We start from the raw sequence: 27,738 nt of genomic DNA on the forward strand, positions 1-27,738 counted from the left end.
TAATCTGGGATGCGGGGAGAGAGAGAGTGCAAGTGAGAGCACAGGAGCAGGGGAGGGAGAAGCGGACTCCCCACTGAGTGGGGAGCCCAATGCTGGGCCAGGATCATGACCTGAGCCGAAGGCAGAGGCTTAACCGACTAAGCCACCCAGGTGCCCCTTTCTTCTTCTTCTTCTTCTTTTTTTTTTAAAGATTTTATTTATTTATTTATTTGAGAGAGAGAGAGAGAAACAGCCATGAGAGGGGAGACAGTCAGAGGGAGAAGCATACTCCCCATTGAGCCGGGAGCCCGATGTGGGACTTGATCCCAGAACTTCGGAATCATGACCTGAGCCAAAGGCAGTCGCTTAACTAACTGAGCCACCCAGGTGCCCCCCCTTTCTTCTTTTTTTTTTTAGAGAGTGAGAGAGTGAGTGGGGTGGGAGGCAGAGAGAATTTTAAGCAGGCTCCACACCCAGCATGGAGCCCGACGTGGGGGTTGATCTCACGACCCTGAGCTCATGACCTGAGCCGAGATCAAGAGTTGGACATTTAACCAACTGAGCCACCCAGGCACCCCTCCTTATGGTTTTTTGTTTTGTTTTTTTAATTTTTGTGAATTTTTTTTTTTAAGATTTTATTTTAGGGGTGCCTGGGTGGCTCAGTCATTAAGCATCTGCCTTTGGCTCAAGTCATGACCCCAGGGTCCTGGGATCGAGCCCCGCAATCGGCTCCCTGCTCTGTGGGAAGCCTGCTTCTCCCTCTCCTGCTCCCCCTGCTTGTGTTCCCTCTCTGGCTGTCTCTCTCTCTCTGTCAAATAAATAAAATCTTAAAAAAAAAAAAGATTTTATTTTAAAGTAATCTCCATACCCAGCATGGGGCTTGAACTCACAACCCTGAGATGAAGAGTCGCTGAGCCGGCCAGGCACCCCAAGAGATAATCTTTATGGATTTAAATGCATGTCTTTTCCTTTGTGGTTTCTGAGTTTTGTGCCAGACTTTGAAAGTTCTGGGCATGTTTCACTGTTACCTGTAGATGTTGCCTGTGAGAGAGAAAACAGTAGCTACTGCTGCTTCTTTCAAAAGCTGCTAGGATCTTAATAAATGAGCTCACAAATAGAAAACTGCCGTCTTCCTGGCTTCTGAATGTGCTGTGTGCCTGCCTGCTCCCGACTTCGTTCACACTGCTTCCTCCAGTTCAGTTCCTGCACGTTCCTCCCGCCTACTGGTCCTGCCCTTCCACACACAACACTTCCCTTGTCCCTTCCTCTGGATCCCGTCAGGTCAGGCCCACGCCAGCTAGGAAGCCAGTGAGGCTGGATGGGTTCTGTCCCTTTCTCTGGGGCGAAGGGGGAGGAGGCTTGTGACAGGATTGCAGACTGAGGGGTCAGAACCCGAGGAGGCTTGTTTCTAACCCCGTCCCTGCCGTCTTCAGAAAGGCTTTTGGTGCCACAGCGGCTTTGCAGAGTGCCCTGTGACCCTGATGCAGGGCATGTGTGGCCAGCGCTCTGGGGGTCCTCAGAGGACACCCAGAGCCTGCCCCACTCCCTGGTCCCTCCCTTGGGACTAGCTGCAGTGAGCGGCCCTCCCATCTAGGGCCGGGGTTGAGGGCGTGGTCAGACTGAGTCTGTCCCAGTATTTGGGCCCGGTCAGGACTTGTTTGGGGTTGGCTCCATCAGGTGTGGGGATCAGGGACTTGCGGGGCTCCATCTAGAGGCAAGAGAGGGGGTGTTTCATGGCATTCTGGCCAAGGCCTGGCTGGGAGGGGCCTGGAGCTGAGGTGGGGCAGAGGCGTGTGGGAAGTTAGACCCCCCTCGTCCAATACACGGTCCTCTTAGTGCTCAGCACTAAGATCTGATCTCGGACCTTTGCTGTGTGATGCGGATGGCTGACTGTGGGTGACCTTTAGGGAAGGCATCAGGATCACACCGGGCCCAGCAGCTGCTCCCCGACCTTTGTGGGGTCTGGTGGGATGTGTCTAGCCCAGGTCTGAGCCCTGTGGGGGATCTAGAGGCCAGGGTCCAGCCGTCCCTCTGCCCCAGACCCACTGGGTAGCCTCAGGTAGTCCCTGCCCCTCTTGGCTATTGAACCAATATTTCTGTTCCTCTTGTGCCCCAGGCACTTTGGTCCGTGTCCCCATCATCACGTGTAATGGAGATCCCAGCCCTGCCCACCTTGTGTGCGATGTGGAAACTGGTCATGTGGCTGAACTGACCTTGCAGGTGCAGGGGGCACAGCCCAGGCCTCACGTGGTGGCTGCCTGGAGCTGACCTCAGGGAATCTCTTATACCCGTTGTTCCCACCGTCAGCCGGAGCTTCTGGGATGCACCCTCCTCCCCATTTCCAAAGCCTCCCTGTTCTTCCAGGACCACTTGGCTTTCCAGGAGCATTGCGGTGTCCCTGGAGATCCAGGCTGTAGTCCTGAAGGCTGGGTGACCTTGACCCCTGTCTTCCCGGTGGCCCAAACCCCCCACTGAGATATGCTGTGGTGATTCCTGAGGGTCCTCCCCACTTGGGCCTCTCTCTCCCAGGAGGACTGTTTCCTGCAGCACCTCTGTCTGCCCCCCACTGCAGGTCTGGTCTCAGGGGAGCCTTTCCCCGGATGGGAGGAGGTGGGGGTCTGGGCAGCCAGTAGGGACAGGAGAGGGCAGGAGAGGGCAGGAGTGTTTAGGGACTAGGAGCTCCTCTATTTCATCCCGGCAAGAGACACACAGACCCAAAGCAGTGCTCAGACTTCTATTGGAGATTCTGCGTCCCCTGGGTCCAGTATCCACCCTGCATGCAGCTTCTGTATCACACTCCCAGTGGGTGGCTGGGCAGGGCGCAGAGGAGGGGCTGGCATCCTGTCCTCTGAGAAGGGACCTTGGTGAGCTTTGTGGCAGTGGCAGTGGCTGGGAAAGAGCGGTCATGCCCTGTGTGGGGGTGCACGTGAACTTGTGTCCGACAGGACACAGGGCCCGTCAGGTGGGGAGCAGCCATGAGGCCCAGCTCCCTGGAAGACAGTCCTCTCCGGGGGGGTCCCAGTGGAACACCTGCCTCACGCTGGCCGTGTGCCCCTTGCCTGGCACTGCGCACTCTCCGCCTGTTCCTCCACGGGGAGCTGGGCCCCTAGCTCCTCAGAGGGAGGCTCCCCTGAGAGGGTCCTATGGGATCACGAGCATGGAGCACAGTGAGTTTGGGGAGCAGGAGAGTGGGACAGGGGCCTGGGCATGGGGGGCTGGGTGGCCTAGTCGTCCTTGTCCTTGGCACCATGCTTGAGGATGCGGGTGAACTCCACATAGTTGAAGTTGCCTTTCTTATCAATGGGTGCCTCTCGGTACATCTCGTCCACTTCCTCGTCTGTGAAGCGGTCGCCCATGGTGGTGAGCAGCTCCCGAAGGTGGTCCTCGTGGATAAAGCCTGGGGGTGGGGCCAGGGCCCATGAGACAGGGACTCAGGCTGGGACATGCCCAACACCCTCACCCCGCGGCCCCCCGCCAGTCCTCGCAGTGGGTCTCCGGCCAGTTCAACTCCCCGGGGCCCCAGAGTGGGGAGGGATTCTGCAGTGTGTCTGTGGGATCCTTGGGGCTGTGAGTGTGGGGGCTGGATATGTCTTACTTTGACATGAGCCCTAGAGTTCCACTGCCCGAGTTTGCATGCTTATCCCCTTTCCTGGCTGTGTGACCATGGGCAAGTTATTTAACCTCTCTGTGCCTGTGTGATCTGGAAAATAGAGATGAAAATATGCCATCCTGATATGGGACCATGAAGGTCGTCAGGAAAACGTTCTGAATTGGGCCTGTGGCCCCCGAGAAACTACTGAAATCACTGGCAGCGTCACTCTGGCCTGTCCCTGGGACACATTAGCTGTGGGACAGAAGTCCTTTGTAAGGTCTGAGTATGGGGGCTGGTTTTTGCACCTTATTGGCCAGAAGGGCCTGGAACGATTTGGTTTCTGGGAAGGTCTAAAGTGGGGGCAGTGTGCTGGGCCAACAGGTGAACTCAAGACGTGGGAAGCCTTGGTGGACGTGGGCTGTTGTGGTCTAGCATCTGGGGGAAGGGAACAAGGACACAGCTTAGTTTTTCCAGTTCCAGCCACGGAAACCCCAGCAGATGGGGGATTTCTGTTCTGGCCTTTGGGGACAGGAGCCCTGAAGTCCCAGCGCAGCCCAGCTCCATTCGCATCCTCGGGGGCACCCTGGGTGAAGCGCTCAGTCCCAGCCCTGTCCAGGCCTCCAGTGGGAGGCTGCTGACCTGAGGCCTCCTCATCGAAGCAGGCGAAGGCATTTCGGATCACGTCCTCGGGGTCTGTGCCGTTCAGCTTCTCCCCAAACATGGTGAGAAACATGGTGAAGTTGATGGGCCCCGGGGCCTCGCTCATCATGCCCTCCAGGTACTCGTCGGTGGGGTTCTTCCCTGTGGCAGGTGGGACATTCCTGCTGTCACTGCCCTGTCCCCTCCTGCCTCCCTGTCCCCTCCCTTCATGGCCTGTGAGAGTCCCACAGGCAGGACACGCTAAGCTCTGTAAACTGTAGAGCATCTTGCTGGGGTGGCCAGCGTTCTGACTGCTCCCTCCCCCCCGGGCTCTCCAGGCCCCTTGACCAGTTAGGGCCTCCGGTCCGGACATCCGTGACCTCCGGGGTGTAAGGGCCACCGTGTGCTGACTGCCCGCGGGTCTGCTCTGCCTCCTGCCTGCGTTCACCTTCGCCGCACCACGAGGTCACGACGACGCGCTAATCACATCTACCCAGTAGGACAGCTGTGAGGTTTAAGGTACTTGTGCAGCTGCCGCAGCTTTTGTTGTCTGCTGCTCTTACTCTCTAACCGGAAGAGCACGTTCTTAACCAGAAGGCCACGACTCACTGGTGGCCCCACCGACAGGAGCTCCAAACAGGAATGCAGGTTTTTCTGGGTAGATGCCCAGGGTCCGATGTCAGCCCCCCAACTCAGGGTTGCCCTGTCCTCCCACCGGACTTCCTGGGCATGTACACGAGGGCCTCGGTCACCACTGCGCAGGAAGGGAGATGGGCAGAGTGGGGCTGCCCCGCTGTGAGGGCCAGGGACTCACTCGGGCCTGTCTGGCCTCAGTGCGTGGGGCTTGGCCAGCACAGGCCGCCTCCTCCCCTACCAGAGGCTGCCCCTGTCCCCCAGCCAGTGTCTGACCTGGACGAAGGGCCTGCCAGGAACTGGGGCTGGGGTGGTATCTGTGGTGAGCACAGGGGAGGGATGTGGGGGCAGGGCCACAGACTTGGGGGGTCCCCATCCGAGCAGTGTGAATTGTACGAGGTTCCTGAGCCCTTTCAGCTCTAAGATTCTGACTCTAGGGAAGTCGTGGAGTCAGAGAGGCTCTAAGGACTGGCTTGGGTGACTTCTAAAGGGGTGGGACACTCTGGCCCCCCCTCCAGCCACAGTTCTCCGTCCATACAATGGAAAGTCTGTGCACTTCCAACTTTCTTTAGTTGCCCATCCTTTTCTTTAAATGAAGTGGAACCAGGCAGCCCAACCACAAATCTGCCTGAGGCAGTCTGGCTCTGGAGTGAGCCTAGGTTCAGATCCAGTGCCCAGTGCCTCAGTTTCCCTATCTGTTAAATGGAGAAAGTACTGGCATCTGCTCCCCAGGGTGGGTACCACATGTCCCTCCACGGGAAGGACTCCCTACGTGATGAGCAGCCCCGCTGCCTGCTCCAGTTTAACCCTTGTGGGACCCACTTAGACCGCAGCCCCCCTGTCCCTGCTCACCGAGTGAGGCCAGCATGTCATGCAAGTCCTCCTTGTCGATGAAGCCATCTCGGTTCTGGTCGATCATGTTGAAGGCCTCCTTAAACTCCTGGATTTGGGACTGGTCAAACATCGCGAAGACATTGGATGTGGCCCGCTGTGGCCGCTTCTTGGTGGTTTTGGCCTTGGCCCGCTTACTGGACATCTTGGCTTCGGGTGGGCGGGGCTTCCCTGCAGGAAGTGGGTGTGGGGGGAAGAGCCTATGACCCTGGGCCAGGGGTCTTCCTGCCCACCCCAGACTGGCTGTTAGCACCTGGGCCTGGCATTCAAAGCCTCCCACAGACTTGGGGCTCCTGTCACCCAGCTCGTCACAAAAGCAGACAGGCGTGGGCTCCGTGTGATCGTAAACAGCTTCCTACCTCTCTGGGGGAGTTTGCCCATGTGGGAACGGGGACGTGAGGAATGCCCAGCAGTAGGAATGGTGCCAGGGACAGCCCCTGGAATGGTGCCAGGCACAGAGTAAGCGACTTTCACTGTGGCTCTTTGGGTATGACACTTAGGATTGGGTTCCATGCCAACCTGTCCTCGCTTTCTCTCAGCATTTACACTGTCCATCTCTTTCCCTCCAAGTGACAAGGTGGGTTGAAAAATGGGAGGCTGTGAGGCTCCCTGCCGGCTCCCCCTGCCCCCAGCAGTCAGGAGGCCCTGCATTCCTGACATTCTTGTCATCTCCTCCTCCTCCTCCTCCCTCCTCCCCATCCCTCTGTGCTCCCTGCTCTGGATGTTCTGGAAGGCATATGCTCTGGGCAGTCTCCCCTCCCCCAACCTGCCCACACTTGACCAGCCCCTTAGGTGGGCAGTAGACCTGACTTGTTCTCACTTCTCAGTGCTTATAGGAGTGTGAGGCTTCCCCGGGCTGGGAGCCCCAGCTTCTTGTCACCCTTGTCTAGACCTGGCCTCCTAGTTTCCAGCCAGTCTCTCCCATCCCATAGAGATCCAGACCTGTACTACCTGTCATTTCACCGTGAAGCCCTCGAAAGTTCCTGGAACAAGTCTGGGCCCCTGAGCCTGGCGTTTAAGACCCTGTGTGAACCCCTCCAACCCTTCTCTCTGACTGACCGTGGCACCCTTCACTGTGTCCCTCTTGCCCTCTGTGATTCTGCCATGCTGGACCTCTGGATGTTTCCCAGGCACCCCCAGACTTTCCTTCTTGGTCCCTCCCCCTGAACACCCTTCCTTTTCCAGCCTACTTCTTGAGACACCCCCTTGGGGAGCAGTTCCCGCGCCCTTGCTCTGACAGTAAGCACTTAGAGATCTTTCTCTCCCTCCCCTGGTTTACCAATCAATAGGCTAATAGATGATTGTTTAATGAATGGCTGTGAGGGCAATTGCAGCCAGTCTACTGCCCCCACTGCACTGATGGGGAAACTGAGGCACGACAAGGTGCTCTTTCCCTGAACCCCTGTCATGGCCTGTGGGGATTCTGCCCCTGAAGACCCGGGGTCGTGTGCCCCTCAGCTGGGGCAGCTGTGGGCCTGGCTGAGGCCCTAGGACTCCTGTCCCCGTTTCTCCTCTGCCCTGAGCCCTCAGTTGAGGGCCAGCCTCCAGGAAGCCTCTGCCTGTTTTTAGCCCCAAATTGTGTGGTTGTGAATGTTCCCCGACCTATCTCCAGGCCTTTATCCCATGACCCTGTTCCAGTCATTCTCAGACTTTGGTCTTTGAGCTCTTAAACCTGGAGCAGGGATCCCGGCCAGCCCCGGTCCTTCCCCAGGGCCATAGCTGCCTGTAGGCGTGACACACGGGCTGCTGTGTCCCACTGGCCTGACACGGCTGGCCCTGGGTGATCCTCACGTGGTTCAGGGTGGGTAGACGAGAGCCCTTCTCACCCATGACCTGGGTCGGAGTGGGATGGTGGCATCAGCAGGGGTTTAGTGCTTTGAGGGGCCCAGTCCTTCCCCGAGCCCACTGTTCACCAGGAACTTTGACTCATGGCACCCACGGAAGGCAGCCAAGGAGTAGTCCATGGTCATGAGGGGCTGTGATGGTCATCGCTGTTGCCACCACCCTCCTGTCTGCACAGCTCTGGGGCAGACTCAGCCCGGAGGAGAGAGGAATGGAACGGGTAGGATCTCACCCATGCTGTGATACTAGCTGGGCCCTTCTGTCTCCAGGCCTCCCCCTTCCCCACCCTCTTTGGTCCAGAGGCCATGACGTGGCTGAAAGCACTGAACTTTAGGTTTGGTCCAACCCAGCAATCTTGGGGGGACACCCCCCACCCCGACTGTGCAGTTTAAGAAGTGATGCCCAAGAAGGGAAGTGGCATGCCCATGAGAGGGATAGAGTCCAACCACGTGGGCTAGGCTTGGGTCAGTGGCTGGTAATGGCCAGCCCTTGGTGCCCTTGACACCTGAACACAGAAAGAAACACATGCCCTAAGAGGCTCATGGTGGGCCTGCTGCAGCTGAGGGCTCTGTGTGCCCAGAGGCAGTTTCTAGACTTGGTTGAGGAAATGGGGTTAGAGAGACAGGCTAGGTTTTTAGCCCTGGAGCCATCCCCTACTGCTCCTGGAGGTCCTAGACACTAGGGATCATATTATAACTGGTAGTTGGACTGGCCACACCTAGGTGCCACCTCCCCCTTCTGGTGCCTGAAATCCCCCCATAACAGCAAAGACAAGGCCTGTGTCCCCCATTATCTCTTGGTCCCTATGGCTGGTAGTGCCAGATGCCTTGCTCGTAAACTCAACTCCTCTGCAGCTGAGTTATCTGACTCATTCCTCAGGGCAGTTGGTGGGCTGGAGAGGAGGAGCAGAGACTGAGGTCCCCCGGGGTCGTGTGCCCCTCAGCTGGGGCAGCTGTGGGCCTGGCTGAGGTCCCTGTCCAGCCCCCAGAGCCCTTGGCAGACCCTCCCCACCCAACAGGCACAGTTGGGCAGATGGCCCAGTACACGGAAGCCCCAAGTGCGTGCATGAAGCGTTGGTGTGTATGGATGGGGGGGCATTATCCCAGTCTCCATCCCTCTCTCTTAACCCCAGGAGTTCTGGAGGAGTCTCAAGGAGCCTTACAGGGGCACACTTTCCTGTCTGACACACATGGGTTTACTGGGGCAGGGAACACCTGAGACCACAACCCCCTCCCCTCCTTCTGGGCCCCCCCAGAGCTCTGGGCTTGGCGCCGGTAACTCCATTGCAAAGGGGCAGGGCCCGGACAGAGCTCCCTCGCCCAAGGACCACCGGCTGCCCGAGCCTGGAACAGTCTCCCTGCTGCCCACCCCCTGCCAGAGTCCCCGTCCCACCCGCAACTCGCAGCCCCAGCCCCACGAGGGCTGTCCTCGCCGAGACCCTCCGGCGTCCCCGTCCTTGGGGCCATCACACCGCCTCCTCTGGCCCCCCCGCGGCCGCGACTCCCACCTGGTGCGGAGAAGGTGCTCGCTCGCTCGCTCGCTTTCGCTCGCTGCGCGGAGCCGGTGCGGGGCCGCGGGCCGTCGGTCGGGCTTCGGGCTCGGTGGGCGCGGCGGCGCGGGCCTTACAAGGCAGAAGAATGCGCGCGGCGGGGCGGGGCGGGGCGGCGCGCCGGCGCAGCCTTATTTGGCCTTGACCCACGGGCGGGCGGCGGCGGGGGCGCCTTCCCGGAATTGGCAGGGGAGGTGATACCAGGAGGTGATGCGGGGCAGCGCTGGGCCCCCTCGCCCCTGATTGTCAGGGGAGGGGGATTTATGTGCGCCGCCCCTTCCTCGTCAGTGAGGCAGGCAGAACGCCCAGGCCTTCCAGTTCTCAGGCCCTCCACCCATCTTTCCCCTAAAGGCCCACGCTGCCTGGCCCATGCCCGTGGGAGGGCTTCCTTCCATCAGGCCAAGTATGGCTTTTTTCCCCAATCCGAAAGAAGGCGTGCTAGACGGTCCTCGCCATCCTCACGTGAAGGGTCACTGGTCAGGCCCCTGCCGGTGTGGGGGCTCCCCTGGGTGTTGGATAGGAGGACTGTGCTGGGGACAGCCCACCTCAGCCAAGTCACTGTCCTTTCCAGCTGGCCTCGGTTTCCTGTAAAATGGGAGGGTGGTGGTGAAGATTCAGGAAAAAAAGAGCGTCCAGAAAGAGCCAAGTAGCACCGTGTGGGCCAGTGAGAGGGGCAGGGGCTGGGGGAGCATGGTGTATCCTCAGGGTGTCAGCACCCCTTACCCACTCTTGTTGGCATTAGTTGGAGGAGGGAGTCAGAGAGGACAGACCTGCCGGCTCCCCCATCATGTATCAGCTCCTGTCCGTCACTTTGACCCTTGAAGGAACACCTACCCACCAGGACTCCAGCCCGTTTTTCTCTCCCTGCCCCACTTTGGACCAACACAGACCTTACAGCACCCAGTTACTTACTCTGTCCATATGAACTGACAGCTCTTACGTGCGAGGCACTGTGCCGGGTGCTGGGGAAACAGCACTGCACTAAAGTAATCACCCTGGGGAAGCAGTATTTGTGCGGGAAATACAATGAACAAGTAAGTAGCTCCATGGCTCGGAGAGAGAAATGAGTTCCTTGAAGGAGAATAAAGCAGAGTGACGAGAGAGGAGGGTGCCTCCTGGGAAGTGACATTTGGGACAACCAGAAGCCATGCCCAGTGAGTGAGTGAGGCAGGTAGGGGGAGTTTGCCCAGCTCCTGGTCTAGGAGCAGCCAGAGGTGAGTGTGACTGTGGGGCGAAGGGTGGGAGATGAGGTCTGAGAAGCAGTGGGGGCCTTGCCGGGGGCTCCTTGTAGGCCACCATGAGACACCAGTGTTCTGAGCGGAAGGACGGCATGATCTGGCTTATGTTTTAACTGAATCCCTCTGGGTGAGACCAGTGAGGAGCTTTCCAGCAAGATGATGTCTTCAGGCTAGTGTGGTAGCAGTGGTGCTGGGGAGAAGGGGTGGGATTCTGGAACTATTCTGAAGTTGCATCCAATAGGATTTGCACATGGATTGGAATGTGTGTGAAAGAGAAGAGTCAAGGATGACTCCAGGGGTTTTGGTCTGAGCAGTGGGAGAGAGCCGACCTGTTTCTAACACGGGTCGGCTGTGGAAGGAGCAGATTTGAGGAGAGCTCAGTTCTGTTTTGGACCTATTAATTTTTTAAAAACTGTTAACTTTGAAGTAATTTCAGACTTACAATAAAGGTATAGGAACTATACAAAGAGTTCACCCAGACTCTCCAGTTGTTAACATTTGCCTTTATTGTAGTCTCTTCTGTTTGTCTGTGTGTATGTGTGTATATCCTGCCCCCGCCAACATTATTTGAGAGTAGCTTGCATTGTTCATTACCCTTTTACCCGGAAATACTTCAGTGAGTGTCTCCTGAAAAGGAGATTCTTTTCCAAATCCATAGTACATTTATCAAAATCAGAAAAATTTTAACATTGATTTGATACTGTTATCTAATTTACAATCCATATTCAAGTTTTGTCAGTGATCCCAGTAATGTCCTTTACAGAAATTTTTTTTCTGGTCCAGGAGCCAGTCCAAGGTTATCATGTTTCTTTAATTTGTGTGTGTGTGTGTGTGTGGGGTGTTAAAAAAAAAAACAACACACAACAAAACATAAAAATTACCATTTTAACCATTTGAAATCTGTAGTTGGGGGGCATTAAGCACATTCACATTGTTGTGCAACCATCACCACCACCCAGGCGCCCTACAATTGATTTTTGTGTATTGATCTTATTTCCAGGAACATTACTGAACTCCTTTATTAACTAATAGTTTATTTATGGATGCTTTAGGATTTTCTTTATGAAAGATCATGTTATCTGCAAATAGAAATAGTTTAACTTCTTTCTTCCCATTCTGGGTTTCATTCATTCATTCATTCTCTTGCCTGGGCAACATTGCCCTCCAGTACATCAAATAGAAGTAGTAAAAACGGGGGCACCTTAGTCAGTTGAATGTCCGACTCTTGATTTTGACTCAGGTCATGATCTCAGGGTTCTGGGATGGAGCCCCTCATGGAGCCCCATAATGGGCTCCATGCTCAACGGGGAGTCTGCTTTAAAATCCTCTCCCTCCGCCTCCCCGCATTCACTTGCTCTCTTGCACATACAGTCTCTCTAATAAATAAATAAATCTTAAAAAAATAAGTAATAAAAGCTGACATCCTTGTCTTGTTCCTGATCTTAGGGGAAAAGCTCAGTCATTCACCATTAAATATGATATTAGCTGTGGGTTTTTCTTGGATGTCCTCTATCAGCTTGAAGAAGTTCTGTTCCTGGTTGAGTGTTTTTATCATGAAAGGGTGTTGGGGATTTCATCAAATGTTTTTTATGCATCTATTGAGATGTCTTTAATATCTCTTTTTTTTTTTAAAGATTTTTTTTTTAATTTATTCGAGAGAGGGAGAGACAGAAAACACAAGCAGGGGGAGAGAGGGAGAGGGAGAAGCAGACTCCCCGCTGAGCTGGGAGCCAGACGTGGGGCTCCATCCCACGACCTGGAGATCATGACCTTAGCCAAAGGCAGACACTCAACCATCTGAGCCACTCAGGTGCCCCTCTTTAATCTCTTTTAATATGTTACTGTTCCTTAGCTTTTGTTTTTCAAGACATTGACACTTCTGGAGAGTCCAGGCCAGTTACATGGTGCTCCCTCATGATTAGCTTCAAGTTATGGATTTTTTTTAAAAAGATTATTTATTAGAGAGAGTGTGTGCACACACGTGCACTCATGAGCAGGGGAGGGGCAGAGGGAGAGGGAGAGAGAGAGAATCTTCCGCAGACTCCCCTCTGAGCACAGAGCCCAACGCTGGGCTCGATCTCACGACCCTGATATCATGACCTGAGCTGAAATCAAGAGTCCGATGCTCAACCAACTGAGCCACTCAGGCGCCCCTCAAGTGATGGATTTTTGACAGGAATATCACAGAATGATGTTGTGCCCTTCTCAGTGTATCTCAACAGGAGATGTAGGATGTTAATTTTTCCCAACACTGGCAAGAATAACTTCAGCCATCTTGCTAAGGTAGTGTCTGCCGGGTTATCCATCAGAAAGTTACATTTTTCCCTTTTGTAATCAGTATGTTCATGAGTAAGTAATTTGTGGGCTGCTCCTTTGAGACCGAATATTCTGTTCCTCAGCAAACTTCCACCCACGACTTGTAACACCCACTGGTATTCAGTTGTGTGACAGCTGCTCAGTGGTGACTTTCTGGCCCTTCTCACTTCCTTTTACTTCTCCTGGTTGGTGGACATGTTCATTTTGGGAGCACCTGTTCGCCATCCAAGTAGAGATGTGAGTGGAAACTGGGGTTGCAGATTCAGATGTGGAGGTCATCTGTCAGTCTCGGGAAGGTTAGAGGCGTTAGCAGTTGAACCCCCCCTCCCCCAGGGCCCATGTTCCCTGTTGGTCACAGGGCATCACCGGGTTTGGGCTCTGCACACGTGTGCCAGAGATTAAACCCTGATGCTGGCTGGGTCACTAGGGGACCACGGCCCCCCCGGAAGCTGGGACTGGAGGCCCCTGTCTCATGGGCAGCTGGGTTCTGCTCCATTCAAAGCCCGTACTACTTAACCTGGCATTTGAGGCCCTTCCTGTGCCCCAGCAGCCTCACACTTCTGCCTCTGTGCTGGCCTTTCTCTGCCTCAGCTTGGAGAACTCCCGCTCATCCTTCAGAGTCTTCTCTAAAGTCCCACCCCTCCTTCCCGCAACAAGCTCACTCATTTAGGAAATAGTAGTTCCTTTTTTTCCCCTAAATATTTTATTTTTATGTAATCTCTACACCTAACGTGGGGCTCGAACTTACCACCCCGAGATCAAGAGTCGCACGCTCCACCGGCTGAGCTAGCCAGGAAATAACAGTCTTGAAGCTTTCTCCCGTCTGTGCTAGGCACTGAGGCTGGTGAGCAAACTCGCTTCCTGCCCTCTGGGAGCCCACCGTCTCCTGCTGGAGACAGGTACTCATAATCACACGGATAGCAGCAGCATCACATCAGCGACTGCAACAAAGAAAGACAAGCCAAGTGGCTCTCGTGCTCCAAGTCCAGAGCAGGGGTTTTGCACCAGCCTGGCCTGGCCCAGGTACTTCGGGAGGGTTTCCCCGAGGAACTGCCAGCTGGGGTAACGTTAACTGCATTGGTGGGCCTCCCCGTGCAAGGCCTGAGGTGAGGCTGGAGGACAGAGCACAGAAGGGGATGGATCCCATAGGAGCTGTAGCTGGAAAGCAGGGCAGGGGCCTCTCAGGCCAAGGGGAAGAAGCTGGGTTTTCTCCTGCTGGCCCTGGGCGGGCTGCAAAGGCTTCTGAGCGGAGGGTGACTTCTGGAGCCAACGGAAGCAAGACTTTAGTAAAGACCCTCTGGCTGCCGTGGGAGGGGCAGTGAGGGCCACACTGCTTTTCCAGATCAGCCAGATTCCAAAGCGCAGGAGACACAACTTCATTCTGTGTTTCACCCCACCCCAGGGCGACTGGGTGGCTCAGACGGTTAAGCGTCTGCCTTTGACTCAGGTCATGACCCCGGAGTCCCGGGATCGAGTCCCACATCGGGCTCCCTGCTCAGTGGGGAGCCTGCTTCTCCCTCTGCCCTTCACCCTGCTTGTACTCTTGCTCACTTGCTCTCTCTCCCTCAAATAAATGAATAAATCTTAAAAAAAAAGAGAAAAGAAAAGAACACTGCAGCGATGGTAGGAACAGCTTCTCCGTTGGGCTGGGGATCCTCCGGAGCACTTAGCTGTGCCGGCATCCACATGGTTCCTGGCTGGCAGGCCACCTGGCAATGACTTTGTCCTGCTGTCTTGGCCAGAAGGCCTCTGAACCCAGTGCTGCTCCTGGCCGCAGCCCCGCCTTCTCTCTCTGCTCAGGCCGCGGGGTGGGGGAGACGCCAGGCTTGGGAACTCGGGACCCTGGGCCTCCTGCTCTAGGATGTGCCGCCCTGAGGCTGCTTCTCAGGGACCCGGGGTCAGCGCACAGGCTCCGGCTCCCTCTGCCTCTTTGCCAGCACCCCTCACCCTGCAGTTTCTCCCTCCTGACCCTTTCTGTCCCTCCAGGACTGGGCTTTGGAAATGCAGCTTCTCTGGTCTTTTCCTAAACAGACAAATGCCTCCTTGAAAGTACAGGGAATGGGATATTTATTATCTTAGTCATATTCTGGTTCATACTGTTTAATCCGAATCTAGTAACGAGAATATGTAAGTCCAGATCATGCAACACTCTGCAAGATGCTTGGATACTTAAAAGATGTCATGTCATGAATGTCAGGTCTGGTTCAGTGAGACTAAAGAGACGTGATGACTGAAAGCAGTGAATGATCCCTAAGTGGATCCTGGGCGGGTACAAAGGAAGAGCCAGAGAAGACATTATTGGGGTGTTTGGAGTGTGGCTGTGCTTTCATATTCATGTCTGGGTACTGGGCGCTCTCCTGGGTAATGGGGGGAGGCTCGTGGACCACTCCTTTTTTAAATTAGAGGGTGACAATGGTATTGTGGTCGTGCAGGAATGTTCTTATTCTCAGGCGTTGCCTGGTGTGTTTGGGGGTGAAGGATGGTGTCTGCAGCTAGCTTTCCAATGGCTCCGGGGTAGGTGGGGCAAGTGAGGGTTGGTACAAATACGGCACGTTGATGGTTGGTGATTCTGGGTAAAGGACCTGGTGTTCGTTATCCTGTTCTCTCAGCTGCTGGCGTCAGTAGGGCGGGCAGTGGAGGCCCCAGTTCTGCACATCGTGGTGCTCTGCTGCAGGGAGTGCAGGATCCCTGCCAGAGACCCTTACCCAACCGTCAAGGCCCCTCGCCCGCTGTAGCAGAAACACTCAGGCCCTGAGGGGTAAGGGTCCCCCCTCTTCCCTTGAGGCCGTCAGGAGTAGAGCTGGGCTGCTAGCTGGTCGGTGGCCCTCAAGTCCAGCCTGGCCCCCTCCGGCGTTCACTCACCTCTGAGTGTCTGGCTCGGTGCCCATGGCAACCTGAAACCTCTTCGCTTACTCTTCTAGCGATCCCCCCGCCCCCCCCCCCCAGGTCTCGGGGCAGGGGTAGGTCCAGGGAGTGCCAGCCCCGGGAGGTCATCGGAGCCGCCTGTGGTCAGCGGGTGCTCAGCCACCACTAACACGATCCAGAGGGGAGGGCATGCTGCTCTGAGCACAGGGGGTCTGGCCCGCAGGAGGAGCCGAGCTCAGGAGGGGCCCCCAGGGGGGTCAGCCTGAACAAAGCTCCTGGGAGGCAGTTCTGTGCACCCCTGAGCTCGAGGTCACTGCATCTTAGCTGGGTGGGGCCGAGGGAGGAGACCAGGTGTCTGCAGCTCAGCTTGGCCCAAGAACTTCTGAAAGGCAGGTTCATACCACCGGGCATTGGCGCCGAACGTCCTTCTGCCTAGAACGCACTCGCCGTCCCCCAGAGCAGGTTAATACCCGCCGTGCTTCTGGAATGGAGCAGAGTGCTGCTGCCCAGGCTGCGTGAGATGCTGCTGTCGCAGCTTCCCGCAGCCTCCTGGCGCTGCATCTCGTCTTCTGCCGCCCGTGGTAGACTTGAACTCTCGTAGGCCTCGTTCACGGTCTCTCTCCTCCACCAGAGTGTGGTTCTGTGAACGACTGTCAGGGGGAGGCAGCTGCTGGGGGGATGGAGTTCCGGTCCTGGGGTCTGGGGTGAGGGCCAGGGCAGCCCAGCTTGGCTTCCATAGAGCAACTATGGATTAAGCGTCTGTTTCTCATAGGAGGCAGGTTAAGGTGGATATTACTCATTTTTGAGGCCAGGGAACCGGGGGCTGCTTTCTTGCCCAGGGTCACGAGCCGGGCTGTGCCAGAGCCGGAATGACGGTTTACACCAAGTCAGCCTGTCTCCGGAGAGCTGCCGTGTGGCAGGGGGTCTGGCTCAGTCTCCCGGGGTGTCCGCCCACCTCTCCCCAGCCTGGCCCGTCCCGCTGCAAGAACACCATGAGCCCTTGGTACACGTTACCTCATTTATTCTCACAACATGCCTGTGAGGTAGGGAGGGGCAGGGACTGTCCCCATTTTACAGAGGAGGAAGTTGAGGCACACAGAGGTCAAGTGACTTGCCCAAGGTCACAGATGGCGGCCAAGCTGGAATGGGGCCCCAGAGCAGGCCCTCCGTTCACCCGGGGCCCCTGCAGCGAGTGCCGGACGCGAGGACGTCTCCAATGCCATTGTGGTCTCTGCGGTTGAGAGCAGCCCTCGTGTGCTGGGCCTCCCCCTCCCCCTGCCCGCCCCCACCCTGCAGGCCCGGGCCCCTGCAGCTCAGGGCTCACGCCACCCTGGGAGTGGGACTGGGGGGGCGGGAGAGAGAAGGATGATTGGGGTAAAAAAAGAAAAAGGAAACTCAGAGGTGGGGCAGATGGGCCCACGGCAGGGGGCAGGTGGGAAACCAAAAAAAAGGCCGCTTACACACAAGGTATATATTTTTACACACACTTGTACACACACCTAGATATAGTACATGTAAAAATATATGCTATTCACACACCCGCCTCCTGCCAGGTGCCCCGAGAGCCAGCGGCGGCGCTGGGGGGCATGGGTGAGCAGATGGGCGTTTGTTAAATATACACTCTAAGGTCTATGTGCATATGTACACATACGTACAGACACAGCCGCCCGCCCCTCGGGTGCTGGACACAGGCTCAGCCAGGGACAGACGACCCCTGGGAAATGGGGTCCCTCTCTCGAGTGTCCCCTGCAAGTCACTCTGAGTCAAACGTTTTACCAAAGGAAGGGGGGCTGGAGAGAAGAAAGAGGCGGGAGTCTGGAGTGTGGTAACGGTGGCTTTTATCTCATTGTCCCCCCCCCAACCAAAGCCTTGAACCCTCCTCCCCTTCTTGGAGAGGCCAGCCCCCCCTCCCCCCGCCCCCACCCGGGGCTGGCTGCTGCTGCGGGGCCCGCGCCTGCGTGTGCTCGTGAGCGTGAGGAGCGCTGGGGTAGGGGCGCGCGTCGGGCGCTCTGGCCTCCGGCCTGGCAGACGCGCGGGGCCAAGGGCAAGCCGGCCGCCACCACGGTGGCCTGTGTGAACTCTGAAGGGAGAGGAAAGGAACAGAAGAACGGAAACTGCAAGGTCAGAGCGGGATAGCGGGAGGAGGAGGAAGGGCATGGCAGGGGCCCAAGGCTGTCCTCGGACTGTCCTCGTCTTGTAAACAAGCTAGTGCGAGTTCTCGTGAGATAGAACAAGTAAAAAGACCGCAGTCTGGAGGCTGGGCCGGGAGGTGCCGAGGTCCATCTACCTAGCCCACCGCGGCCAGCCGGAGGGGAGAAAACGTTTTAGAGTTTTGTGTTTCTGTTGACTTTTTTTTTTGTATGAAGTCTTCATAACCTAAAGCTGGGAGGGACCCAAAAAAGCCAAATTGTGAGCCCTTGTATGCGTCAATTTGAAAGTTGGCTCAGGGTCTCTGGACAGAATAACCATCTTAAAGGTTGAGAAAATGGTGTTCCGTTCACATTTAGTTTGTGTGGGTTTTTTTTTTTTTTTTTTAATGACTTAAAATTGTTTGCTTCCTGGTCTCAGAGTCGGGTCTGGGCCTCAGGGACATAAATCTCGATGCTGTCCGCACTCTCTGTGGCTGAGTTCTGCCGCACGGAAGCTGCCCGCTTGGCCGCCAGGAGTCTCTTGCGGGCCTCCTGACGCTGCTTGTCCCCGGCATCCGAGGCCTTGTCGCGGCTCACTGCCGGCTTGGATTTAGCTGGCTTCTTTGGGACCGGAGGGGGTGGTTTCTTCTCTTCCTTTAGTGAGACAGTGAGGAGGGAAGAAAAATAAAATAAAGGTGCACCTTTTGTGGGGTGCTCCCTCCCGCTCGATGTTGGCGGCTGCAGCCTCCACCCCAGCCTCCCCACGTCGGGCACAAGCAACACACACGTGGAATCAGAAAGCCACAAGAAGCGATGATGGAACAGCACAAGGCGTAGGAGCAAAAAGCAAGCTTAGGATCCTAGAATGTTCTAGCAGGAAGGGACGGACCAGAGCACCTTTCCCACCCCTGCTTTGAACCACGGGGAGCCCGAGTCTCACGGCCTGAGCCGGGATTTAAGTTCGGGGCCTTGGACTCCCAGGCCACATGTCACAGGCTCTTCCGGGGGGTCAGAAGAACTCACCAGGGCCACGGCCAGTACCCAAGAACCACAGGGGTCCTTGGGTGCCACGGTTTTACAGAAGGAAGCCCGCGCCTCACGGAAGAGGCTGGCCCCAGGAGGACTGATCTTCTGCCTCCAGAGTTCTGACAGCCACGTGTCTATCTGTGCTCAGGGCTGTGGGCACCTGTCTCCTAGGAGCCCCCTTTCTGAACATGCAGGGCGGGATGGCATGCTTCAGGGGGCAGCCTGGACGACACAGAGCGAGCGGCATGCTGGACAAGAGCCGAGCATGGACCCCGCGCACTGATGGACGTGAGCCCCCAGCTCAAAAACGACACACGGAGAAGGGAGCCAAGCAGCACTGACCGATGTGGGCAGCGTTAGTGCCGACCAGGAATTTGTCCCTGGACTTCCCCTCCGCACTGCTCCATGCTCACCTTCCTCTTCTCGGGGGTTTCCACCAGTTGCCAGCTGTTGGCCTTGAGGTGGTAGAGTTCATCAAACTTCATGCTGATGTCCTCGATGGACAGCTGTAGCAGATCCCAGAACCCGGCCAGGTCCTGGGCTGTCGGACGTGGGTTGGCTTCAGGGTTCTGCGGGGGGAGATGGGGATCAGTGGGGCAAGTGAGGTAGACGCTTGTCCTGCACCCCACCCCAAGTATGGCTTCGTGGCCCTGCCGGCCGTGGTTAGGGTCTCTGGAGGCCTCGTCTTGCTCCCCCATTCCCAGCATCAGGATCGGTAGGAGGGAATGAAGCCAGTTCCTGCTCACTGCCAGCCCTGATGGGGCAGATCTTTGGGAGAAAGACAGTCCCATCGTGAGAGCAGGCCCTGCACATACAAGGGACTGAGGCCCTGACCACCACTATAGGGCTACCGGGAGGAAGGCCCTCATGCTCCTACTGTATGCCAGGCCGAGAGCTGTTCTCATTGTACAGAAGTTCCTGGCCGTGGGCTCAGTAAGACGGGGAGGAGCCAGGATCCTTGCCAGGTGGGTAGGATTACAGAATCCACGGGGTTTCTGTTCTGTCCCCCCAGTCTGTTCTCCGACAACACACTGCTCATGGTGACTGCCCCAGCCAATGCTATACCCCTGCAGGTCCTGGAGACAAACACTTGCCCTAGGAGCATGCTGCCCCTGGCCAGGTGGAGTGAGGCGAGCCTTCCCCAGGAAAAGCCGCCCTCCTGACAGGGAAGGTTGAAAGAGAGGGAAACCCAGCAAGCCAGGGGTGGTATGTCTTCAGTCCTCACCTGTCGTCTTAGAGCACGTTTAACACAAATCAGTGCTGATTTTTTTCACATAGGCTTCGCTTTTCTATTTGAAGAGGCATTAGAAATTTGGAAGGCCGTCTCCTCGTGCAAGGCACGGACATGCGTCACCAGCACCTTCTCCATGTTAGGGAGGAGGGCACAGAGGCTTAGAGGGGCTAATTCCAGCAAAGGCTGGAGGCCCGCGGTGGGGGAAGAAGAATCACACTCACCAGGTTTTGCTCACAGAGGCCCCGGAACTGCTGGAATTTCTGGGACATCAGTAGCTGGGCACTGCCCACAGCACTGAGGACTTTTCCTAAGACTGAGAAAGAGAAGGTAGAGACTGAGCAGAGCACAGGGTTTGTTGGGGTAGAAGGCAGGATCGGGGCTTTTATCCCCCACCCCCCTAGGTTACCAGTCATCATTTGGTGAATGGCATCTGGTCTTCATTTTACACCCACTTTAATCTGCTCTCGTGAAAAATGCAAACAGTACAGATAAAGTGAGCCCCATGCCCTAGTTCCTACGGATATTTTATGGCAATAGATTTGAAAATTGAGTTTAAATGGAAAAAATTTCCAGGAAAACATGAATTATCACAGAGTCAAGAAGAAACAGAAAATCTTATTAGACCAAAGCTGTTTTTAAAAAACTGAAGCAGAAGTTAAAAATCTTCCCAGAAAAAGGAACCAAGCTCAACTATGTAGTTTTACAGGTGACATTTGATAAAACCTTCAAGGAACGGAAAATCCTAGTATTATATACTCAGACTGTTCCGGAGAGTCCATAAACATAGGAAATGACACCGCTCATTTCAGGAGCCCTGAGAACAGATAGGACATGCCAAGAATAGACCACTTTCATTCTGAACATAATTGTAAAAGTCTCGTAAAATATAAGCAAATAGATTCCAACAGGCAAGTTAGCCATGAAGGGCTCAGCCCAGGAACAGAAGGTTCTTTTAGGGGGCGCCTGGGTGGCTCAGTTGGTTAAGCGTTTGCCTTTGGCTCAGGTCATGATCCCAGAGTCCTGGGATTGAGCCCCTCGTCGGGCTCCCTGTTCGGCGGGAAGCCTGCTTCTCCTTCTCCCTCTCCCACTCCCCCTGCTTGTGTTCCCTCTCTCGCTGTGTCTCTGTCAAATAAATCAATAAAATCTTTAAAAAAAAAAAAAAAGGAAGGTTCTTTTAGTAGTTGTGGCATAAAGCCAGTACTATTTCTCAGGCACCGCAGAATCCCTGTGAAGCAGAATCCCTGTGAAACAGAGTAAAGAAGAAATCGACACTGAACTCTCCTGTGACAGAACTCAGCAGCACTGGGTGTGACGTGGGCTGCCAGTCTGGACAGAGGTGACAGTTCTGAGTCCTCCAAAGCAGCATCCTTGACGGGAGAAGCTAGTCATGTCTTATTTGAAATGGAAAGGGGTTGCGGACTGCAGCAAGAGCTTTCCTGAACCTGGTTCAACACCAAGGGGTGGGGGCCTTTGCACCGTAACGGGAGAGAAGACAAGGCTGAACACGGCCCCCGTCCCTGTGTCTTAGGAACTCCTGTCCTCCTGGGATGCAGGCCTGGCCCCTCTCTCACAGTGATCTACTTTACACGAGCTCATCGAGGAAGAATTTTGAAAGTAAGTAAAAAGGAGCTACACCGATGACAGGAACAGCAAATGGCACATGAACATTCCCCAGAAAGTTGTTGCTAGAAAATGATGAAAAGCCATGAATATGTCAAGCAGTCATTCGAGGCCAGGATGGAGGTGCTCTGAGAAGAGGGGAGACAACGGAGCTTGGAACTAGCGCGCGCGAGAAAAGCCAGGCTGTCACCGTCACAGAAACCAGGGCCACCGTGGAATAAAGCCCGCCCCCAGGCCCCGAGGACGAGAAGAGGAGCAAAAAGGCTCCTGGTGTGAAACACTTCGACTGCTTGGTAACAAAACAAGATGTCTTTTTAATGAATAGCTAAGCTGCCGGGAATAAAATGAGCCACTCCTCACCTTTCTCAAGGCAGGTAGTGGAGACATTTGGTCTAGAGTAGAGAAGGAATAAAAGGGAAGGTCTCTCCTGAGAATTCCCAACCATAAGATTGCACTTGGGCACCTCATTTTTTTAAGAAATAAAAGCAGCAACTAAATATGAAAAAGAAGAGACGATCAAAAAAGAAAGGGGCTGAGAGATATTGAAGAGAGTGGGCCTCCGTGTACACCGGTCAGCTCTACAAGAGGACAGAGAGAATGGAAGAGAAGACACATACAAAGAGCTCACGATATAGAACTTTCCAGAAATGGCTAGTGACACCTGGCATTCAGGAAGCCAAATGAATCCCAAGCAAATTCACACTGACAGTAAAACGGAAGACACAGAGAAGCTCCTAAAAAGCAGCCAAAGGGCAAGGAAAAATTAAAAACAATCTTTCTGCTAAAGAAATGAATTCAACAGCAAATTTCTCAACTACAACAATGGAAAAGTATTGAGTGAGTTTCTCTGCATGTAGTATTCTGTCATTACAGAATGAGTGTGGATGGGGAAAGACAGTCTCTTCAGCAGAGTGCTGGAAAAACTATCCACAAGCAAAAGAATGAAGTTGGACCCTGAAGAATGAATCTAAGAGCAAAAACTACAAAACTCTTAGATAAAAGCAGTAAATCTTCATGACCTTGGATTGGGCAGTAGTTTAAGACCCCAAAAGCACAGGCAACAAAAGATAAATCTGGCTTCAGTAAAATAAAACTTTTATGTATCAAAGGATACTATGAAGAAAGTGGAATGACAACCCACATAATGGGAAAATTACTTGCAAATTACATTATCTAACAAAGGGTTAACATCCAGACAATATAAAGAACTCCTACAGCCCAACAGCAGAAAGATAGTCCAGTTAAAAAAGGAGCAAGGAGCTGAACAGACATTTTTCCAAAGATGACACCAGTGGTCAGTAAGCTTCTCCTCAACATTGCTAGCCATTAGGGAGCTGCAAATCAAAACCATGAGACACTACTTCACACGCGTTTGTATGGCTGTTAATAAAATAAAACAACCCAAACCAGAAGACCAAAGTTGGCACAGATGTGGGGAAACGAGAACCCTTGTGCCTCACGGGTGGGAATGTAAAATGGCACAGCCGCTGTGGTCCGGCAGTTCCTCACACAGTTAAACATCCAATTACCATATAACTAAAAAATCCCACTCCTACGTATATACCCCTAAAGAACGGGAAAGAGAGAGAGTAAACAGGTTATCTGTGTGCCGATAGTCATAGTGGTAATGTCCACAGTAGTCAAAGGTGGAAGCCACCCGAGTGCTCATCAGCAGATGAATGGAGGGGCGCCTGGGTGACTCAGATGGTTGAGCGACTGCTTTTGGCTCAGGTTATGATCACAGAGTCCCAGGGTCGAGCCCCGCATCGGGCTCCCTGCTCAGCAGAGAGTCTGCTTCTCCCTCCCTGCCTCTCGTGCGCTCTCTCTCTCTCTCTCTCAAATAAACCAATAAATAAAATCTTTAGAAAAAATAGATAAATGGATAAAATGGTATATACATACAATGGAATATTACTCAGCCATAAAAAAGGATTGAAGTTCTCATATATAAACTCTCATGTTTAAAAACACAAAAATAGGGGCACCTGGCTGGCTCAGTTGGTAGCGTGTGACTCGATCTCGAGGTCGTGATTTTGAGCCCCATGTTGGGTGTAGAGTTTATTTAAAAAACAAAAACATAAATTTCTAAATAACCCACGGGTCAAGGAAATCACAGTGGAAGTTAGAAATATTACGTGTCCTAACTTGTTAGATATGGCTAAAGTAGTACTTAAAGGGAAATCCAGAGGTTTCAAAACATATTTTTAAAAAGGACAGGCTGAAAAAAATGTACCCAATTTAAGACATTAGTGAAGGAACAATACAATAAGCCCAAAGACAGGAGAAATTTAATAAATAAACCAACATATAATAATAGAGGATTAATAAAATTAACAAACCCTGCCAGACTGATCAAAATAAAAAGGAGACAGGTGCAAACAAAAAATATTATGAACAGAAAAAGAACCATATGACATAACCATAGTAGAAAAGATATATATTTTTAAAAGATTTTAAAGTAATCTTTATACCCAACATGGGGCTTGAACTCATGACTCCAAGATTAAGAGTTGCACATTTCACCAACTGAGCCAGCCAGGTGCCCCTGGAAAATATATATATATTTTTAAACATTTTATTTATTTGACAGAGAGACAGCACGTGCACAAGCAGGGGGAGCGGCAGGCAGAGGCAGAGGGAGAAGCAGGCTCCCGGCTGAGCAGAGAGCCTGACGTGGGACTCCATCCCAGGACCCTGGGATCATGACCAGAGCTGAAGGCAGACGCCTAACTGACTGAGCCACCCAGGTGCCCCTGGAAAAGATATTTTTTTTAAAATTCTAAGAAACAGTGAAATAAAAGATAATTTTGTTCTTAAACAAAAAAGCACATGAATAGAGGAAACATCTCAAACTCATTTTATGAAGCTAGATAACCTTTATGCTAAAATAGGACAAGTATGAGAAAGGAAAATTACCAGCCAACTCTCATGAACAAAGGCAAAATTATTAAGTCAGATATTATCAGATCAAGCCCATTAATATACTAATACTATATCATTATGCATCTGGGTTTATTCTGGTAATACAAGACTGATCCAACATTAGAAAATTCTAATGACTTCTGATTCTGGCCGTGAAAAACCAGTTAGCAGGAGACAAACCAAACCCTCCCACAAGGAACAAGTGAAAAAACTAAGTAAAACACAAACCAAAGCAAAACCCCAGAAAATTTAAAGGCATCGAAAAATTACCAAAGCAACCAGAATCTGAGAGGCTAAGATCCCAGCAAGAAGGGAAACAATATTCAGGCAAGTTTGATATTCTGCACTGCTTGTACCCTGTGGCATCTCCCAATTTATAAGCAGCACAATGCTAAGAGGCCAAGAAGCCAAGCAGAAGGTGGTGCTTAGGAGGCTGAGAAGCTGAGCAGAGCCTGAGGCAGTTTCATAGGGATAGGGAAAACAAAACTGGATTCAGAACTACCGAAGTCAGGAGAGTGCATTAGGCTAAGCAATGCTTCCCGTAGTCTTGAGTGGGAGAGATGAGAATTGGAGTTCATCGTCTGCCAGGGAGGAGGGGCTTCGAACATACCACAGGCTATCTCTGGGATTCCCTGGAGAGTGCACATTAGGATGAGGATAAGTAGAAATAGACTGTCTCAAAACACCCAGCTCTGAAACAGTTCAATCCCATACTGGATTAAGTTGATCTGGCCCTACTCTGATTGCCTGCAAGAAGGAAAAGTAAATCCTTTCTTGAAGAACAGAAAATCATCCTGAGCCAAGTTGTTTTCATATATAGTTTCTGAATAAAAATTACCAAGCATAGCAGACAAGGGACCAAATGACTGCACACCAAAAGAGAGAAAACAGAAAAAAGACCCATGGGGATGTAGATACTGGAGTTACTGGACAAGGGTGTTAAATAACTGAATATGTCCAAGGAAATATGTGGCAAGATGAAGAACATCAGCAGAGAACAAGAATCGATCAAAAAGAATCAAATGGAAACTCTAGAATTAAAAAATAGAGTAACTGAAGCTAGGACTGCAAAGAGATGGGTTTAATACATTAGTTACAGCTGACCTATAAAATAATCCAGCAGGAAATATCCAGACTGAGGCCCTGAGCAGGAAAATAAAAGGGAAAATACAGAAAAGAGGATGAAGAAACATAAAACACGGCCGTCTAACGTATGTGTCATTGGCACCCACACGAGAGAAGAAATAAAATGGAGCAGAAATCTGAGGAAATAATGGCTAGGACTTGTCTGAAACCGATGAAAGTCAGGAAAGCCCAAGATTCAAGAAACCCTGTGAACATCAAACTGGGCAAAGAAAACCACACCTACGTATCACAGTAAAACTGATAAAACTACAACACAAGGAGAAAATCTTAAAAGCAGACAGAGGGGAGAAACAAATGATTCTTCAACAGAGTAGCAGGAAGACTGACAGATGACTAATAGAAAGGCTGGGAATCAGAACATAATCAAAGACGTAAAGTATTGAAAGATCAATACCAACCTACAATTCGTAGCAAAAATACTATTGAAAAAAAGGTGGGGGAACAAATACAGACATTTTAAGACAAATACTGCATTAAAATACTGAGCAGAGTTCTTTTGCTTTAGTTTTTTAATATTTTTTAAAAGATTGAGGGGGCACCTGGGTGGCTCAGTCGTTAAGCGTCTGCCTTCGGCTCAGGTCATGATCCTGGGGTCCTGGGATCGAGCCCTGCATCAGGCTCCCTGCTCAGTGGGAAACCTGCTTCTCCCTCTCCCATTTCCCCTGCCTTGTGTCCTGCTCTCGCTATCTCTCTGTCAAATAAATAAATCTTAAAAAAAAAACAAAACAAGATTATTTGAGAGAGTGCATGCAAGTGGGGGAAGGGGCAGAGGGAGAGACAGAATCCTCAAGCAGACTCCCCGCTGAGTGCAGAGCCTGATGCAGGGCTCCATCCCAGGACCCTGAGATCATGGCCTGAGCCAAAATCAAGAGTTGGATGCTTAACCAACTGAGCCACCCAGGTGCCCCTTGCTTCAGTTCTTTAGGTATGAAAATGATTCTAAGTAGAAGGATAGAAATAAAGGAGTGAAGAGTAACAGAAGAGGTTTAAAAAAAAAAAAGTAGGTAAAGCTAAGTAAATATTCATTGTAATATTGACTGCATAAAACAAAGTCTTGTAGCAGCTAGACTATTTATAGAACTGTAACACTTCACAGCAATAGTACACAAGTCAGGAAGGGAATAAAAGTGTTCTAAGGTCCTTGCATCATCTGTGAAGTGATAAAGGTAATCTTTACAAAGTCAAAGATGCAGGTTGTAATCTGCAGAGTAACTACTAAAAGAATAATAAGCTAACAGGAGAAAAGTGGAAATACTTGGTTAAATCCAAAAAGAAGTCAAGAAAGGAGAAAAATCTCTTAATAAAATTTACCACATTATTAGATTAAGAAAGTGAAACCATATGATTATCTAAACAGATACAGTAAAAAAAGTTCCTTTAAATTCAACAATTTTCTTAAACCAGAAAAAGAGTATCTGCAAGAAACCTATGGCAAACATCATACTCAATGGTACAATGTGAAAAAGCAATTCCTCTTTTTTTTTTTTTTGAGTAGGCTCCACACCCAACATGGAGCTTGAACTCAACACCCTGAGAGACCAACAGTTGCATGCTCTACGGACTGTGCCAGCCAGGCGCCCCTGAAAAAGCAATTCCTTATTTACAAATAGTAAGAATATAACAAAGTTAGGGGCGCCTGGGTGGCTCAGTCGTTAAGCGTCTGCCTTCAGCTTAGGTCATGATCCCAGGGTCCTGGGATCAAGCCCCGTATCAGGCTCCCTGCTCAGCGGGAAGCCTGCTTCTCCCTCTCCCACTCCCCCGCTTGTATTCCCTCTCTCACTGTCTCTCTCGCTGTCAAATAAATAAATAAAATCTTAAAAAAAAAAAAAAAAAAAAAAGAATATAACAAAGTTTCTAGATATAACATCACTATAAAGGTCAAGAGCATTTCATTAACAATAAACAAAATCCATTAACAAAAAATACAGCTTATCCCTGTGAAATGAAAATACTAATTTGACTAAATCTTATGGAGGAAATACAAAATCTAATTGAGGACAGTAAAGAAGACCTAAATGGAGACACATAATCATGTTCTTGGATAGCAAAGACTTAATTTTATAAAGATGTCATCTTACCCCAAATTGATCTACAGATTTAATGTAATTCCAATCAAA

The 27,738-nt window shown here is 52.3% G+C and overlaps 2 protein-coding genes across 7 annotated transcripts in view; both read right to left on the minus strand.

Annotated features, from left to right (window-relative positions):
- Positions 1-863: 863 nt before the first annotated feature.
- On the minus strand, positions 864-9,186 carry MYL9 (myosin light chain 9). The gene is made up of 4 exons (XM_032419986.1): positions 9,084-9,186; positions 5,696-5,905; positions 4,211-4,372; positions 864-3,376 (listed from the first exon to the last, which is right to left on the minus strand). Exons 2-4 carry the CDS (start codon positions 5,877-5,879, stop codon positions 3,204-3,206), a joined length of 519 nt encoding a protein of 172 aa, XP_032275877.1. The 5' UTR covers positions 5,880-5,905; positions 9,084-9,186; the 3' UTR covers positions 864-3,203.
- Positions 9,187-18,044: 8,858 nt separating this feature from the next.
- The window catches only part of DLGAP4 (DLG associated protein 4), a 193,252-nt gene continuing 183,558 nt past the window's right edge, over positions 18,045-27,738 (minus strand). For 5 of the 6 annotated variants that reach the window (XM_032420072.1, XM_032420070.1, XM_032420071.1 and 2 more), the window contains 3 exons: positions 20,155-20,246; positions 19,113-19,268; positions 18,045-18,327 (listed from right to left, as the gene is read on the minus strand). In XM_032420072.1, the coding sequence (XP_032275963.1) occupies positions 18,109-18,327; positions 19,113-19,268; positions 20,155-20,246 (467 nt within the window). In that variant the 3' untranslated portion in view covers positions 18,045-18,108. Of the gene's footprint in view, positions 18,328-19,041; positions 19,269-20,154; positions 20,247-27,738 lie in introns of all 6 variants that reach the window. The other variant, XM_032420073.1, reaches the window with a different exon arrangement.

Source organism: Phoca vitulina, unplaced genomic scaffold (genome assembly GCF_004348235.1).
Source record: "Phoca vitulina isolate PV1807 unplaced genomic scaffold, GSC_HSeal_1.0 scaffold22, whole genome shotgun sequence".
In the NCBI taxonomy this organism is placed as follows: Eukaryota; Metazoa; Chordata; class Mammalia; order Carnivora; family Phocidae; genus Phoca; species Phoca vitulina.

Coding starts and splice junctions, on each gene's coding strand:
- MYL9 (XM_032419986.1), bottom strand. CDS start 5,879: ATGTCCAGTAAGCGGGCCAAGGCCAAAACCACCAAGAAGCGGCCACAG. Junction 4,373..5,695: donor TGACATGCTGGCCTCACTCG/GTGAGCAGGGAC, acceptor CACCTGCCACAG/GGAAGAACCCCACCGACGAG. Junction 3,377..4,210: donor CTTCGATGAGGAGGCCTCAG/GTCAGCAGCCTC, acceptor CCCCACCCCCAG/GCTTTATCCACGAGGACCAC.